The sequence below is a fragment of the Micropterus dolomieu genome, linkage group LG02, assembly GCF_021292245.1.
Source record: "Micropterus dolomieu isolate WLL.071019.BEF.003 ecotype Adirondacks linkage group LG02, ASM2129224v1, whole genome shotgun sequence".
Taxonomy (NCBI): Eukaryota; Metazoa; Chordata; class Actinopteri; order Centrarchiformes; family Centrarchidae; genus Micropterus; species Micropterus dolomieu.
The window spans coordinates 20,775,341-20,789,934 of record NC_060151.1 but is presented as its reverse complement, the minus strand read 5'-3'; the positions used below and the strand labels follow the sequence as shown (position 1 = coordinate 20,789,934).

Genomic DNA, 14,594 nt, shown 5'->3' with positions numbered 1-14,594 from the left:
CGACCAGATTGTTGGTGTTGGAATCAGACAGGTGTTGGCTTTGGCTCTGAAAGAATGCGCAAAACTTTGAAACACTTTGTTCATTAAAGATGCGAGAACACACAGAGCTTGGTGAGGCAGCATGAGTAACGGGCGAATCGTAGCTAAAAACAATACATCTGTGGTCAGATATGGTCATGTCCACCAATTCCACAGAGGAAATGCTGACACCCAGGGTAAAAACCAAGTCCAGTGTATGACCACGGTTATGTGTTTGCCCTTTGACATGTTGTTTGAAGTTAAAAGAAGTGGCCATATTTAAAAAGTTAGTTGCATTAACATTGTTGGGGTCATCAACATGAATATTAAAATCGCCACAAAGAACAATTCTGTCATAATTTAAAACCAGAGTAGATAAAAAATCAGGAAGTTCTGATAAAAATTCTCCAGGCGGTTTTGGGGGGCGATAAATTATAACAAATATGATAGGTTGCAGCCCTCCAACTTTAAGAGTGAGAACTTCCAAGGATTTAAATTCATCACAGCGTACTTGATGACATTTTAAATTTTTCCTATACACGCTCACTAGCCCACCACCACGACCACTGACCCTCGGTTGACTAAAACAATCATATTGAGGCGGACACAGTTCAGCTAGCTGGCTATATCATTCATTTGCAACCAGGATTCAGTTAAAAACATAAAATCGAATAAAAAAAGTTGCCAAGAGCAGGAGTGAAACCTACAATCCTCAGAATACAAATTCTAAATCCTAAAAACTAGTGACTCCATAAATAGCCGCAAAATTATTGCAAAGAGACGCACCTTCTGATCCCTGTATTCTGCTATGGTTTTTTATCCCGAGATCATGAGATAATTACAATAACAGGAAAACAGAGTAAAAAAAGGATTTGAATTGATGGCCGCTTAGGGCTTCCGTACACTTTACTGCCAGACTGATAACTTACTAAGTGACTTAAATATTTCCCTCAACTTAATAAGTAACGTAAATATTTCCCTCCTTTCACGGTCAAGTTCTGATACTCACTCTAGCCATCCTCACACAATGTGCCAGCCAAACTCATTAGTTGCGCATTGATATTAATGACCGGTAAAATTGTATTAGGGTTGTTATTCATTCTGCAGCAGTGCAATACGTCGAGTGGGAACATCTCTATTATGTTCACACCACTGCCCGGGCTTCCGCACTTCCAAGAGTTCAGCCTTTTCCGATCCATGAACACGACTTTATCAATTAACATTTAGATAATAGATGTTTGACATTTGTTAATCGAATCAGAATGTTTCACGTCTGCATCAAGATGCATCTAAGAAATCGATTTTTTCCCCCACCCTTAGTAATGATCATTTTGATAAATAACATTTTTACACATTGTCATTCAGGTGAGTATTCTCGTCAGCTTGAGGAGAAGGAAGCTCTTGTTTCCCAGCTGACCAGAGGCAAGCAGGCCTTCACGCAGCAGATTGAAGAGTTTAAAAGGCACGTTGAGGAGGAAGTGAAGGTATTACATTAACAAAATTCTCCACAAAATACATCATAATATAAATAAAATAATAATAATTTTTATTTTACAGTGTATGCTTTGTAGGTCAAAAAATAAGGTCTTTTGTCATGTTCAATAGGCCAAGAATGCCCTGGCCCATGCTGTCCAGTCAGCCCGCCATGACTGTGATCTGCTCAGAGAGCAGTTTGAGGAGGAGCAGGAGGCCAAGGCTGAGCTGCAGCGAGGAATGTCTAAGGCCAACAGTGAGGTGGCTCAGTGGAGATCCAAATATGAGACTGATGCTATCCAGCGCACTGAGGAGCTGGAGGAGTCCAAGTATATAATCCTTTCTACTTTTTGATAAATTTGAAAACATTGTAGTGTAGGAAAAATATTTGTAAAAGTGTGCAAGTACAAATAAATCCTTGCTTTCTCACTACAGGAAAAAGCTTGCCCAGCGCCTGCAGGATGCTGAGGAATCCATTGAGGCTGTGAACTCCAAGTGCGCCTCTTTGGAGAAGACCAAGCAGAGACTGCAGGGTGAGGTGGAGGACCTCATGATTGATGTGGAGAGAGCTAATGGTCTGGCTGCCAACCTTGACAAGAAGCAGAGGAACTTTGATAAGGTATAAGGACATCAAGGACACATTCATTCAAGTGAAACAAAAATTTTTCTTAATAAGTAATCATAGTTGTTCATCTATATAATTCTAGGTCCTGGCAGATTGGAAACAGAAGTATGAGGAGGGCCAGGCAGAGCTGGAAGGAGCCCAGAAGGAGGCTCGTTCTCTCAGCACTGAACTGTTCAAGATGAAGAACTCTTATGAGGAGGCTCTGGATCAGCTGGAGACCATGAAGAGAGAGAACAAGAATCTGCAGCGTATGTAAACTTTTATACTTGAAAAAAATAATATGGTTATATATAAGCACAGCAAATATAATTTGTCATTTGTTTTGTATTGTTTTTCATGTAGAGGAGATCTCAGACCTGACTGAACAGCTTGGTGAGACTGGAAAGAGTATCCACGAACTGGAGAAAGCAAAGAAAACTGTGGAGACTGAGAAGACTGAAATTCAGTCAGCACTGGAGGAAGCTGAGGTACAACAACATCAGGAGTTGACAGGGAGTCAATCAGTTCTTGAGATGGGTTAATCAAACTTGTATTGTATCATGATAAAAGGTGTTGGATGTAGAACTCTTGCCTCCCACTGATCTTCAAAATTGGTTTGGTTTGTTCTTAAAGCTGTTTGAATGTTGTACGTTTTAAGTCTGGGTGATATTTTCTGAGAAGTGAAGTGGATGAAATAGGATGTTTCACAATATATTTAGAGAAAATCTTGTACAAGTTATTAACTTTTATAATTTAACTTTTGAAATTACTCCAAGGGTACACTAGAGCATGAGGAGGCCAAGATTCTCCGTGTTCAGCTTGAGCTCAACCAGATCAAAGGTGAGGTTGACAGGAAGCTGGCAGAGAAGGATGAGGAGATGGAGCAAATCAAGAGGAACAGCCAGAGGGTGATTGACTCTATGCAGAGCAATCTCGACAGTGAGGTCAGGAGCAGGAATGATGCCCTGAGAGTCAAGAAGAAGATGGAAGGCGACCTGAATGAGATGGAGATTCAGCTGAGCCATGCCAACAGGCAGGCTGCTGAGGCCCAGAAACAACTGAGGAATGTCCAGGGACAGCTGAAGGTGAGGTTTATATGATCAATTACGTATAAAAAAACAAGTAAATGGTACAGAAGGTTAATTGTATTTTCTGTTTTGTTTTTTGTTGCCAGGATGCCCAACTGCACCTTGATGATGCTGTCAGAGGACAGGAAGACATGAAGGAGCAGGTTGCTATGGTGGAGCGCAGAAATGGCCTGATGGTGGCTGAGATTGAGGAGCTGAGAGCCGCTCTGGAGCAGACAGAGAGAGGACGCAAAGTGGCTGAGCAGGAGCTGGTTGATGCTAGTGAGCGTGTTGGACTGCTTCACTCTCAGGTGTGTTTTTATTAATTCACAAGTAACTGATATTTTAAAGATAAATTTTAATTATCATATTAAACATGGGTTTTCTTCAACATTCAGAACACCAGTCTTCTGAACACCAAGAAGAAACTGGAGGCTGACCTTGTCCAGGTTCAGAGTGAAGTTGATGATTCTGTTCAGGAAGCAAGAAATGCTGAGGAGAAAGCCAAAAAGGCTATCACTGATGTGAGTTTACATCTCTAACTTACTTGTTATGTTTTTGGTCTACTTCCATGAACTAATGTTAAGTTTATTATAGTTTATGAATGAATTAGAGAGCATTTTATCATTTTAGGCTGCCATGATGGCTGAGGAGCTGAAGAAGGAGCAGGACACCAGCTCTCACCTGGAGAGGATGAAGAAGAACCTGGAGGTCACAGTCAAGGACCTGCAGCATCGCCTGGATGAGGCTGAGAACCTCGCCATGAAGGGTGGCAAGAAGCAGCTCCAGAAACTGGAGTCCAGGGTATGTTTCAGAACGTACATTAGACCTTCATTAATTTACATAATGTTTAACTGTATTTCTCTGTTTAATATTGCTGCACTAAAATTATTATGTAGAATGTGATGAATTATTGATCATCGTGTTACAGGTGCGTGAGCTGGAAGCTGAAGTTGAGGCTGAACAGAGACGTGGAGCTGATGCTGTTAAAGGAGTCCGCAAATATGAGAGGAGAGTGAAGGAGCTGACCTACCAGGTAATTCATTATTTAATTAAAAACTTACATGAGTTCTTAATGTCTTGATTTTGTTTCTATACTTCATTGGTAAAAATCCTTTATCTGTGTAGACTGAGGAGGACAAGAAGAATGTGACCAGACTTCAGGATCTAGTGGACAAGCTACAGCTCAAAGTCAAGACTTACAAGAGACAGGCTGAGGAGGCTGTAAATCAAAAACCTAATTTGACACATCATTTACAGTTAATTCAATAATAACATCACAATCAATTGTTATATAATTAAATCAACACAATCCCAAACCCCTTCACAGGAGGAGCAGGCCAACAATCACATGTCTAGGCTCAGGAAGGTTCAGCATGAGATGGAGGAAGCTCAGGAGCGTGCTGACATCGCTGAGTCCCAGGTCAACAAGCTGAGAATCAAGAGCCGTGATGCCGGAAAGGTATCTTTGTTGTTTGTACGATCGCAATATTTATTGTGTTGACATTAAAAGTCATGATATTATTTGATGCTGTTAAATGTTGACAGTGACATGAAATGATTTATGCTATATAACATGTGACATTAATTTACAATATCACTAGTACCCAAATCATTTCATATTTGAGTTTCCACAAGAAACGAGAAAATAACTTTTGCTATGCTTGTTGATTTTCTTCTCTTTTTTTAGTCTGAGTCTGCTGAGTAGGAGTCATCATCCAGTTGAGGCCTTTCAACAGAGTTCATAAAATATGAACCAGCTGTTGGATGCTCTTTAACATTCTAATAAAGATGAAAATTCATCACTATCCTGAATCCTCTCATTTCCTTTCTGATGATTTATTTGGTTTCCCAGAGAAATATTTACTCCACAACTAAGTAGGTCAATTAGCATTGCTGTCCTAAATATGTCCTAAAGTATAAAGGTGCACCAAAGTAAAAATCATGTCTTTGAAATTTACTGACTCATATCTTTAGACTACATTACTACAAATGTAAATCTTAGATGAACAATATGGTGCCTTGAGAGGAATTAATAGTTTTTGATCAAAATTGGAAGTATACAGAACAACTTTATTGGGAGATCAACATGTTTCAGTTTGTGAAAGGATTGATTACAATGGGGTGAAGCAAGAGCAGCCAAGCAAAAGTGCATAAAAGTGGCAGGGTGAAGCAGATGCTTGAATTGCTGCACTCTAAGAAACACTCTTTGACTATTAAGCTCCATGAAAAGTCATCTGAGGTTAGTTCAATCAACAGTTTAATTCTGTTTATTGGTGCAACAATTCAATTTAATTTTTATTGCACCAATTCATATGCACGTGCATATAGAGCAGGTATAGATAGGGCCCGCTGTTGAATAAATAGTATGTCAATTTGGCAAAATTGTGCATTTCTCCTCCAGTTGCGAATTAGAACATTCAATTAATGAAACAAAAAATAAATACCTGCACACGACCCGAAGTGAACCTTGCCTGAGCCTTATCACTCATCATCCCCAATAGGTCAAACCAACATGGACATATCAGTTTAGACACTCAGAAATTATATGGTCAACATTTTTATTCTGTCATTGGCAGATAATTACATTAGGATTTTGTTTAACATTTGTGTCCAGATTGGTTAGACACAGAGACAAAAATATATAATTTGAATATTAAAGATTTGGGATGTGACAGCAACCTTGACTTGGAATCTTGGAGCACAATAAGGGGGTCCAGTGAATTCTTTTGCTTAGCAGAATCTCAAATCCCATATGTCAAAGGAACAGCATATATCTATCAGGGGTCCAAGTAATGATCACCTTTTTACTTAAATATTATTTATATTTAATGAACATCCAGGTTGTTCTGTTACAAACAACTCACCAGTAATTCTTTACTGCATGCATTGGGTGATATTGTGGTGTCCGAACAATAATGCTCCGATGATGTGTTGAGAAGAAATCCGCTTGACACTGTTCTTGATCATAAAAGTTTATTACATCAAGGAGTTCAGCATCAATTACAAGCTCTGCAGCAGCTTGGAGAGTGACCCAGCCCGATGGCCACTCTGTCTCTCTGTACATCAAACATAGCTTATATAGGATATGTGTAGGTATCTCTTAGGTACCGTTTGAGTCTGCAAAATAAAGCTCCAACCCATATAAGGGTACAGTGCTATTCTGAGGTAACAAAACAAGGGGTCAGAGGTCAAATTCTATAGAAGGGTTCAGTCCCTACATAACCACCAATCACTGCTCTCCCCTTAGGAGGTCACTGACCCTCTGCCCTGCTGCTACAGTGCTATTTTAAACTATTGAGTCAAATACACATATATTGTACACTACAATATCAAACAAGAGGCAAAGGACGTCTCTCTCTCTCTCTCTCTCTCTCTCTCGAAGACATTTGGGTTTAAGATCAAAAGATGAGTATGAGACAATAGTTCAGAATTTCAGCTCTCATTTCCTGGTATTCACATCTAAATGTGTGAAACAACTCGGGACATACCACCCTTTGTTTGAACAGATGTTTCTTGTTGCCCAGGTGTTGCCTTTTAGGTTGATTGCCAAACATTAAATAGCTCTGCATAACTAGTCTAAGTTTTCATCCTTGGTTCAAACCTATAAAGACTGCATTTCCTGTTAAAGAGGATAAACCAACATGAAGACCAGAGAGCTGTCTATGGGAGAAAAGCAAGCCACTGTCAAGCTGAGAAAAGAAGGAAAATCGACCAGAGCTATTGGACAAACATTGGGCAAAGCAAGCACAACAATTTGGAAAGTCCTGAAAAAGAAAGAAACTACTGGTGTACTGAGCAACAGACGTCGAACAGGTAGGCCAAGGAAAACAACAGTAGTTGATGACAGAAATATTGTGAGAGCTGTGACGAAAACCCCCAAAAGATCAGTAATTGACATCACCAAAGACCTCTACAGTGCAGGGGTGAAGGTATCACAATCCACTGTTGGAAGAAGACTCAGAGCAGAAATATAGAGGCCACACCACAAGATGCAAACCACTCATCAGCAGGAAGAATCAGAAGGCCAGATTGAAATTTGCAAAGAAGTACAGAGATGAGCTGCAAAAGTTCTGTAACACGATCTTATGGACTGATGAGACCAAGATTAATGTCTACCAAAGTGATGGAAAGGCCAAAGTGTGGAGAAACAAAGGAAGTGCTTATGATCCAAAGCATACAAGCTCATCTGTGAAGCATGGTGGAGGTAATGTCATGGCTTGGGCGTGCATGGCTGCTTCTGGAACAGGCTCATTAATATTTATTGATGTTACTGATCATGGTCGCAGCAGAATGAATTCAGAAGTATACAGAAACATTTTGTCTGCCAATTTACTGAGAAATGCATTGAAAATAATAGGGAGGAAGTTTTTCAAGCAGCAGGACAATGACCCAAAAGCACACTGCCAACAAAACAAAGGACTTCATCAGGGGGAAAAAGAGAAAGCTTTTAGACTGGCCAAGTCAGTCACCTGACCTTAACCCAATAGAACATGTATTTCACCTCCTTAAGAGGGGACTGAAGGGATAAACACCCCGAAACAAACAAGAACTGAAAGAAGCTGCGATAAAAGCCTGGAATAGCATCACAAATGAAGAACGCAACAGTTTGGTGATGTCGATGGGTCGCAGGCTTGAGGCAGTTATTGCAAGCAAGGGTTATGCCACCAAATACTAAATGTTATTTACTTGATGATTATTTGTTCCTTTACTTTTGCTCGCCTAAGAACACTGTGGTCTACTAAAAAACGGTGATATGTCCTAAGTTGTTTTTTAATACATCTAGATGTGAATACTAGGAAATAAAGGCTGAAATTCTGAACTCTTGTCTCATACTCATCTTTTCATCTTAAAACCAAATGTCTTCAGCAACAACAAAAACAAAGAAATTTGCCTTACCGTTCCAATACTTTAGGAGGGGTGTGTGTGTGTGTGTGTGTGTGTGTGTGTGTGTGTGTGTGTGTGTGTGTGTGTGTGTGTGTTCAACCTTTCCCTCTCACAAACACTGTATCAAAATATCAGTTCTGTAGCAAGTACCTGATGTGTAATCAGTATCAGGAGCAAATAGGGTGATGGAAAATAGTTGTGTTGGTCACTTTGACACTTAAGTCCTCACACCATCTGCTTAAATCGGTATGTGTCCTAGATCCAGCTCAAAAGAGGTCAACGTCAGTTAACTATTGGACTCAAAAATGTCATAATCAACATAAGCCCTCTGCCAAGACACTTATCATGCTTCTTTAACAGATGTCACATTCTTAGTATCAAATGTAGCAACTGGTTAAGTTATTTTGCCTTGTGTGGAACTTATTTTGTGTCTGATCTCAAACAAGTTGCCAACTGTTTTTTAATATCCAATAAGGGAGTTACAGGCATTTGAACTCTCTCTTTGTATTGCAGGAAGTCATGTAACTCTAGACCACAAACATTGGGTAATTTCCAAAAACAAAGCTCTATGTTTGGCTCTGACAAGGCACAAAAACATGTGATGTAAACTCAATTAATAAAGAGTCATCCATCCATTGTCAACTGCTTATCCTGCATACAGGTTCACAGGGAATTAATAAAGAGCTCTGAATTTAATTCATAAGATTAAATAGTGCACAAACACAATTACACACTTCAAGGTATAGATTCTGGTTCTTTAGGTATTATTGACACACGTAAGTTTTATGAGCCCAGTGAAAGTTTTGTTAAATTACTATTACAAAATATTATTTAAGCATTATGAATGATTCTTCCCCAGACTTAGTTCAACCTCTGAATGTATATTAAAGATGAATAGTATTATTTAATTAACTTGTTGAAAACTATTTTATTAATGTGATTTAGGGTGAACTTTCTTTCATGTCAGAGATCTCAAATGTGCAAGTGTTCTGCAATTGAATACCAATGGACTTTGGGAGACTTTCCAAAACAAACCCACACAGCTGCCAATAATTTTTTGAAAAGGATAGACAACGTACACAACACGTTTCAACTATTTTTGTCCTTTAAATCAAGAACTATAATTACTAGAATCGTACACAAACCATATTGTTCACTTTTAAATTAATGATACAATTTGGCCATTACTTTCATGCACTTTCATTTGGAGGCATGAAAGTGATTAGACTAACAGTTAGAGCAGAGAGTTTGTAACTAACTAAGATGATCTAGGGCAGAAATGCATATGCACCTCCTCTATAAAAGAGGCAGCTCTGAACTTCAGCATGAACTGATAGCCTCCCAACCCAGGTGAGTGTTTTCACTCAGACATCAGTTTGTACTCTTATTAGTTAGTTAAGTTAATGTATTGCTAATTAGGTATGCTTATTAAGATACGTTAGTGATAGTCTTCACTGGATAACATTATTCCAAAAGACATTTTGTGGACGTAGCTTCTTCCAGAGGTAATTGGTTTGTGTCGACATCTAATACACACCTTGTCTTATACAGATACTAAATCAGGGGGATGGGAGGATATTGAATATCTAAATACAGTTAGCATACAGTATATTATTAATTCGAAATACGTGTTCCTGCCATTACCCTCTACTGTTTTCAAATTATATGAACAGATTTGAAATCGGAAAAAAAACTGTGCTTATGTTTAATCATCTTTTTATAACATCTTGGGACTCCACCAGAAACTTCCCACTCATTCTTTTCTGTACCAAGCTGAGGTTAAAAGATGTCACATTAAAAACCATTAAATCACCACCACTTGATCCAAGACTATATCTATATCATGTTGATATGTTAAAATTATTGTGGACGCTTCATCTTTTTCAGGTTCCACTGAAATGCCACCATGAGCACAGACAGAAATGGAGCAGTATGGCCCAGCGGCCATATACCTCCGAAAACCAGAGAGGGAGAGGATTGAGGCACAAGCCAGTCCTTTTGATGCCAAAACGGCCGTCTTTGTGGCTGATGCGGACGACATGTACCTCAATGGTAAACTTGTGAAGAAAGAGGGTGGCAAAGACACGGTTGAGACAGACACAGGAAAGTTTCATTATTTTACTTTTTGAAGTAAAACTTACCAATTTCTGTAGGAGGATGCCATTCTATCCATCAGTGTTTATTTAAAATGACATTTTGGTACAACATTTTGTAAACTATACATTTATCACTGTGTTTAGTGACACTGAACAACAATGGTATCCATCTGAATGTTTTTATTCGAAAGGATTTCTTAGTAAAAACAATTCACTTTATTTCCGATTCAGACGGTCACTGTAAAAGAGGAGGATATCCATCCGAGGAATCCCCTAAAGCATGACAAAATTTAGGATATGGTTATGATGACCCACCTCAATGGGCCTTGCGTGTTGTATAACCTAAAAGAGCGTTATGCATCATGGATGATCTATGTGAGTTTCCACCATACTTACATACAAATTCAATGTGTGTGTACATATATATATTTGTCTTGGTTATTTTTAAATTCTTAATAGTGGAAGGGGGTGCAATTAGAACATCCTCCACAGCCACGGAGCATTTACTAAACTCTGAAATCATGTATAATTATATTGTCAAATAAACAGACAGTAGTAGTGGGGAAATACAGTGGCGCTTGTGAAATCCTGGAAGGACTGATTAATTAATAATAGGCTGACATTGAAGGGTAAGTCCATACACTGGCTGTCTCAACCAATTGTTATTACAGTACCACAAACAACGACCAACCATTAAGCAAGTTAGTCTCGACTTTTGAACTACTGTTTGTCTGCACAAGCATTTATAAGGGAAGTTTTTACAAAACATACAACGTTGCTTAAAGCCATTCTCTCCTGCACACATTACTGGCAGTAGTAGCTGGAGTTTCTTTCTATAATCTTCACATTGCTGTGCTGCTTTAGCAGTTGCTTCAATAAATTAGATGTAGAATTGTTCACGGTTGAAGGCTTTTTGCTAGTGACAATGATTTTACAATGGACAACAATGTTCTTCGCATCTTAGACTGTGACACAAAAATGACAGTACCTTAGGGAACATTTAATGCGGGTTCACGGTGGGCTGTTTTTTGCAGCAGCAGCAAGGATAAGAACAGCCAAGTTGACTTTAAATAGGTTGATAAGTGAGCTCAAAGGTTATCCTTTCTCAATTTAAGCACAGGGGTTCTGTCTTCTTCTGTAGGCAGGGAGTTTGTTGTGTTGTAAACAATGAACTCTTAGAATCCAAAATTTATCAGACAAAAATAAACAAAAGGCATGGAAAACAGACAGTTCTTGTCTGGCGAGTTAGTTTTGGATACAGCTAATGCTAGCTATGGAAAGTAAAAGTTAAACATTTCCGTACTGTCACTCACGTTACTGTGCGGCAAAGAGCAGTATGCATGCTTTCTATTTTAGCTCTAAGTGTCTAACCCTAACCATCATGGCCACGCTCCTAGGCCTGTCCTGTATCCCCACAAGGTATAGCCAATGGCGACTCTTGTTTGGGTATAACTAGAAAATTTATTAATTTGAAGTTTGAATTAACGGTCAGAGGTTTTGGTGCCTGTTCCTTAGAAGAAGAAGAAGATACTTTTATTGTCACATACATGTTGTGAAATTCGTTCTCTGCAATTTAACCCTCAAGAGAGCACTGGGCAACCGCTGTGCAACGCCCGGGGACCAACTCCAGGTTTTTATCAGTGCCTGGTCAATTGCACTGACTGAAGAACTAACATGTTATTGACGGTGGGGGGAAACCAGAGCAGACGGAGGAAACCCACACAGACATGGGGAGAACATGCGACCGGGGTTTGAACCCCGCGACCTTCTTGTTGTGAGGCCAAAGTGCTATCCACTGGACCACCGTGTCTTTAGGATTGTTCTCTGTGAAGAGGCCTTAAGTAGGCTTTCCAAATCCCGTCTTTGGGCCATGCCTCCTCATTTGCAATCAAAAATCCTAATTACCCAATCCGAAATCCAAAATGTCATATCCTAAATGACGTATCCTAAATTCTTAATCCCAAATTGGATAATTCTTTTCATTTTTGAAAACCAAAAAAAAATCCTCCATACATTTCCACCACTAGTTGTAATAAGTACTCCTGATATCATATGACTATATTGTCATTTGAAAATAACTGTACTGTTTGAGAACACGATAACCTGAAGTGTGAGCAGCATTTTCTTCTGTCATTCTCTTACAGTCTTACTGAGAAATGCTGGTCCATCTGAAATGTGCATAGTGCAAAACTACAAACATCTTAGCTGTGACTTGAGTTAAAACCCATCTTTTCCGTCTGGCTTTTGACCCTTGAGGATGACACTTGGAGGAACTCATTTGTTAGTGTTTTTAACGGTATACATTATATGTATGTGATAACCTGTAAATTGATGTTTGCTTTTAATCTTTGTACAGCATTTTGTTGCGGTTAAAGTGCTCTATAAATAAATTGACTGATTAAACAGCAAATCACTGTAGCTCACAGTTAAGATACATACAACAACCACAGGGCCACTAGAATACATCACCTGTGAAAGGAGTTTCGAACCCTCAAAAACCAGTACAAGAGATCACCGTAATAGAAGAAGCAAGCATTAGCTGACCTACGAAACATCCCAAGGAAAAAGCTAATAACCCTCTGCAGAGCAGAGTGGCACAAGAGATGGGGAAAAGACAGGGCCAGGAAGAGAGCAACTTTCATTGCCAGTCCCATTGGCTATACAAAGTGGCTACTTGGGTATAAGCGCAGTGGCCGTCTCTTGTGTTCAACAGATGAAATCAATCACTTCTTTCATGACACCCTTCATGAGAGCACAGGAGCTTGAACCCAACAGAGCTCTAATCAGGTTCTGGTTGGATCTGGCCTACTGTTCCAGACCACACAGTCTGGTTTAGCCTGCACTACACAGCCACCATGTTTCCAGCAAAATCAAGGACCTGTTCATGAACTGTTACAACCAGTTCAGGCTGAGGGTCACTAATGGGTCATGCTTTGCAGGATGCTCAGTCTGCTTTGGATCAAGAGAGCTGATCCATGGACAGTTGCTGCTGGGACGAAAGTTGGGGCCTGATCAACCCCGGCTGGGTTGTCAGTTTAACATGGTTAATAATGCTTCCATTTGCCAATTACCTGAAGTGTGTATTTGAAGTGTATATTTGTGTACTTTGGTTTAGTGTTCTGCCACTTTAAAATAGGCGTGTGGTCGTCCTTAAGGGAATGACACACATTATGTTCTTTCCAATTTAACTTACCAATTGTCAATTTACATATTTATATCTGTTCTAAGAACAGCAGGATTTAGGCTATGATGCTAGCTAAATTAACCAACTACTAAGCTCTGTGTGTATGGTAACAAGGTTTTTTTATATCTAGTGTCATCATTGCCGAGGATGAATGTTCAAGAACAGTGAAGTAACCGCACTGTTTGTCTATTATTGGAATAAAACGACTCAACTGGGAATACTAGCCTGTGGTGCTTGTTCATAACACAACGCAAAGGATTTCCTGTTACACCAGGATGAGGGTCTCTAATATTGAAAGACCTGAAACACCCAAGGACACCTGGTTACATCACCAATGATGCATTCCAGGGCATTCCAGAAGAGGGACTGCTTGTAAAACAATTTAGTCCATGTGTCTTTGAAACCCTAACCAATGACAGAGCACAAAAGGTATTTATTTGGGGTGTGGGTTTTTTCTGCAACAATTTATGGTGGAAATCACAAATCAGGTGTCAGGTAGGGTTGGGGGGTATAGTGTCTTATAAAGGCATTGTGTTCACACATAGACTTCACTTGGTAAAAGAAAACAAAAAAACTTGGTTTTACATTACAAGGACACGGTGGATATTTTACAAGCACAGACCAGGTAAAGTAGCAGTGAACACAGGAGTGCAGATGTTGGTTTCGGTTACTTGATACATTTTTCATAAAGTGAATAAACCAATTGTGAAAGTGTGCTGCCACAAATCTTCATCTTGAGACAGCTAGACACAAATAATTATACCTTAGTGAGAAAATGGGATGCCGACATGAAAATAAATATTATGGTAAATTTATAAAAGTTAAAAATGCTGTAAAGTCAGTTTTAAAGTTATAAGGTTGTGAGACTATAAATGTTACAAATATTAAAACTATTATTGAATTCAATGTTAATATTTCTGAAAGGCATTTGGACAGCTGAATGTTGTTTTCAGGATAATGTGGGTCATTTTAGTTTCGAGCAAATTGCAGCAATGTCTCAAAACCAGTGTCAGGGACACAGTTTCCATTACAGCAACAACACCCTTATAATCAAATATAGCACAAGGATAAAGACCTTTGATATTTGAGTGGGACTTATTATAGGTCTTATCTCAGCCTAGTTAGCAAATGTTCTTGTCATTTTAAGGTAAGGTGTAATACCACTTGAACTTTTAGAAAAGGGCCTTACATAAAAATTAATTTGAGGAATATGAGATGTGCCAACGCCTTTTGGTTGTTTCTCCAAAATTAAGTTCCATTCCTGA

The 14,594-nt window shown here is 39.1% G+C and overlaps 2 protein-coding genes across 2 annotated transcripts in view; both read left to right on the top strand.

The window, feature by feature from the left end:
• The window catches only part of LOC123958571 (myosin heavy chain, fast skeletal muscle-like), a 15,690-nt gene extending 10,720 nt beyond the window's left edge, over positions 1-4,970 (top strand). The window contains exons 28-40 of the mRNA XM_046032001.1: positions 1,384-1,502; positions 1,624-1,820; positions 1,927-2,110; positions 2,199-2,364; positions 2,459-2,583; positions 2,872-3,180; positions 3,270-3,473; positions 3,561-3,686; positions 3,796-3,966; positions 4,094-4,198; positions 4,291-4,386; positions 4,493-4,624; positions 4,853-4,970. Coding sequence (XP_045887957.1) covers positions 1,384-1,502; positions 1,624-1,820; positions 1,927-2,110; positions 2,199-2,364; positions 2,459-2,583; positions 2,872-3,180; positions 3,270-3,473; positions 3,561-3,686; positions 3,796-3,966; positions 4,094-4,198; positions 4,291-4,386; positions 4,493-4,624; positions 4,853-4,870 — 1,952 coding nt within the window. The 3' untranslated portion in view covers positions 4,871-4,970. The remainder of the gene's footprint in view (positions 1-1,383; positions 1,503-1,623; positions 1,821-1,926; positions 2,111-2,198; positions 2,365-2,458; positions 2,584-2,871; positions 3,181-3,269; positions 3,474-3,560; positions 3,687-3,795; positions 3,967-4,093; positions 4,199-4,290; positions 4,387-4,492; positions 4,625-4,852) is intronic.
• The window catches only part of LOC123958568 (myosin heavy chain, fast skeletal muscle-like), a 90,944-nt gene that overhangs the window by 52,191 nt on the left and 24,159 nt on the right, over positions 1-14,594 (top strand). The window lies entirely within an intron of this gene.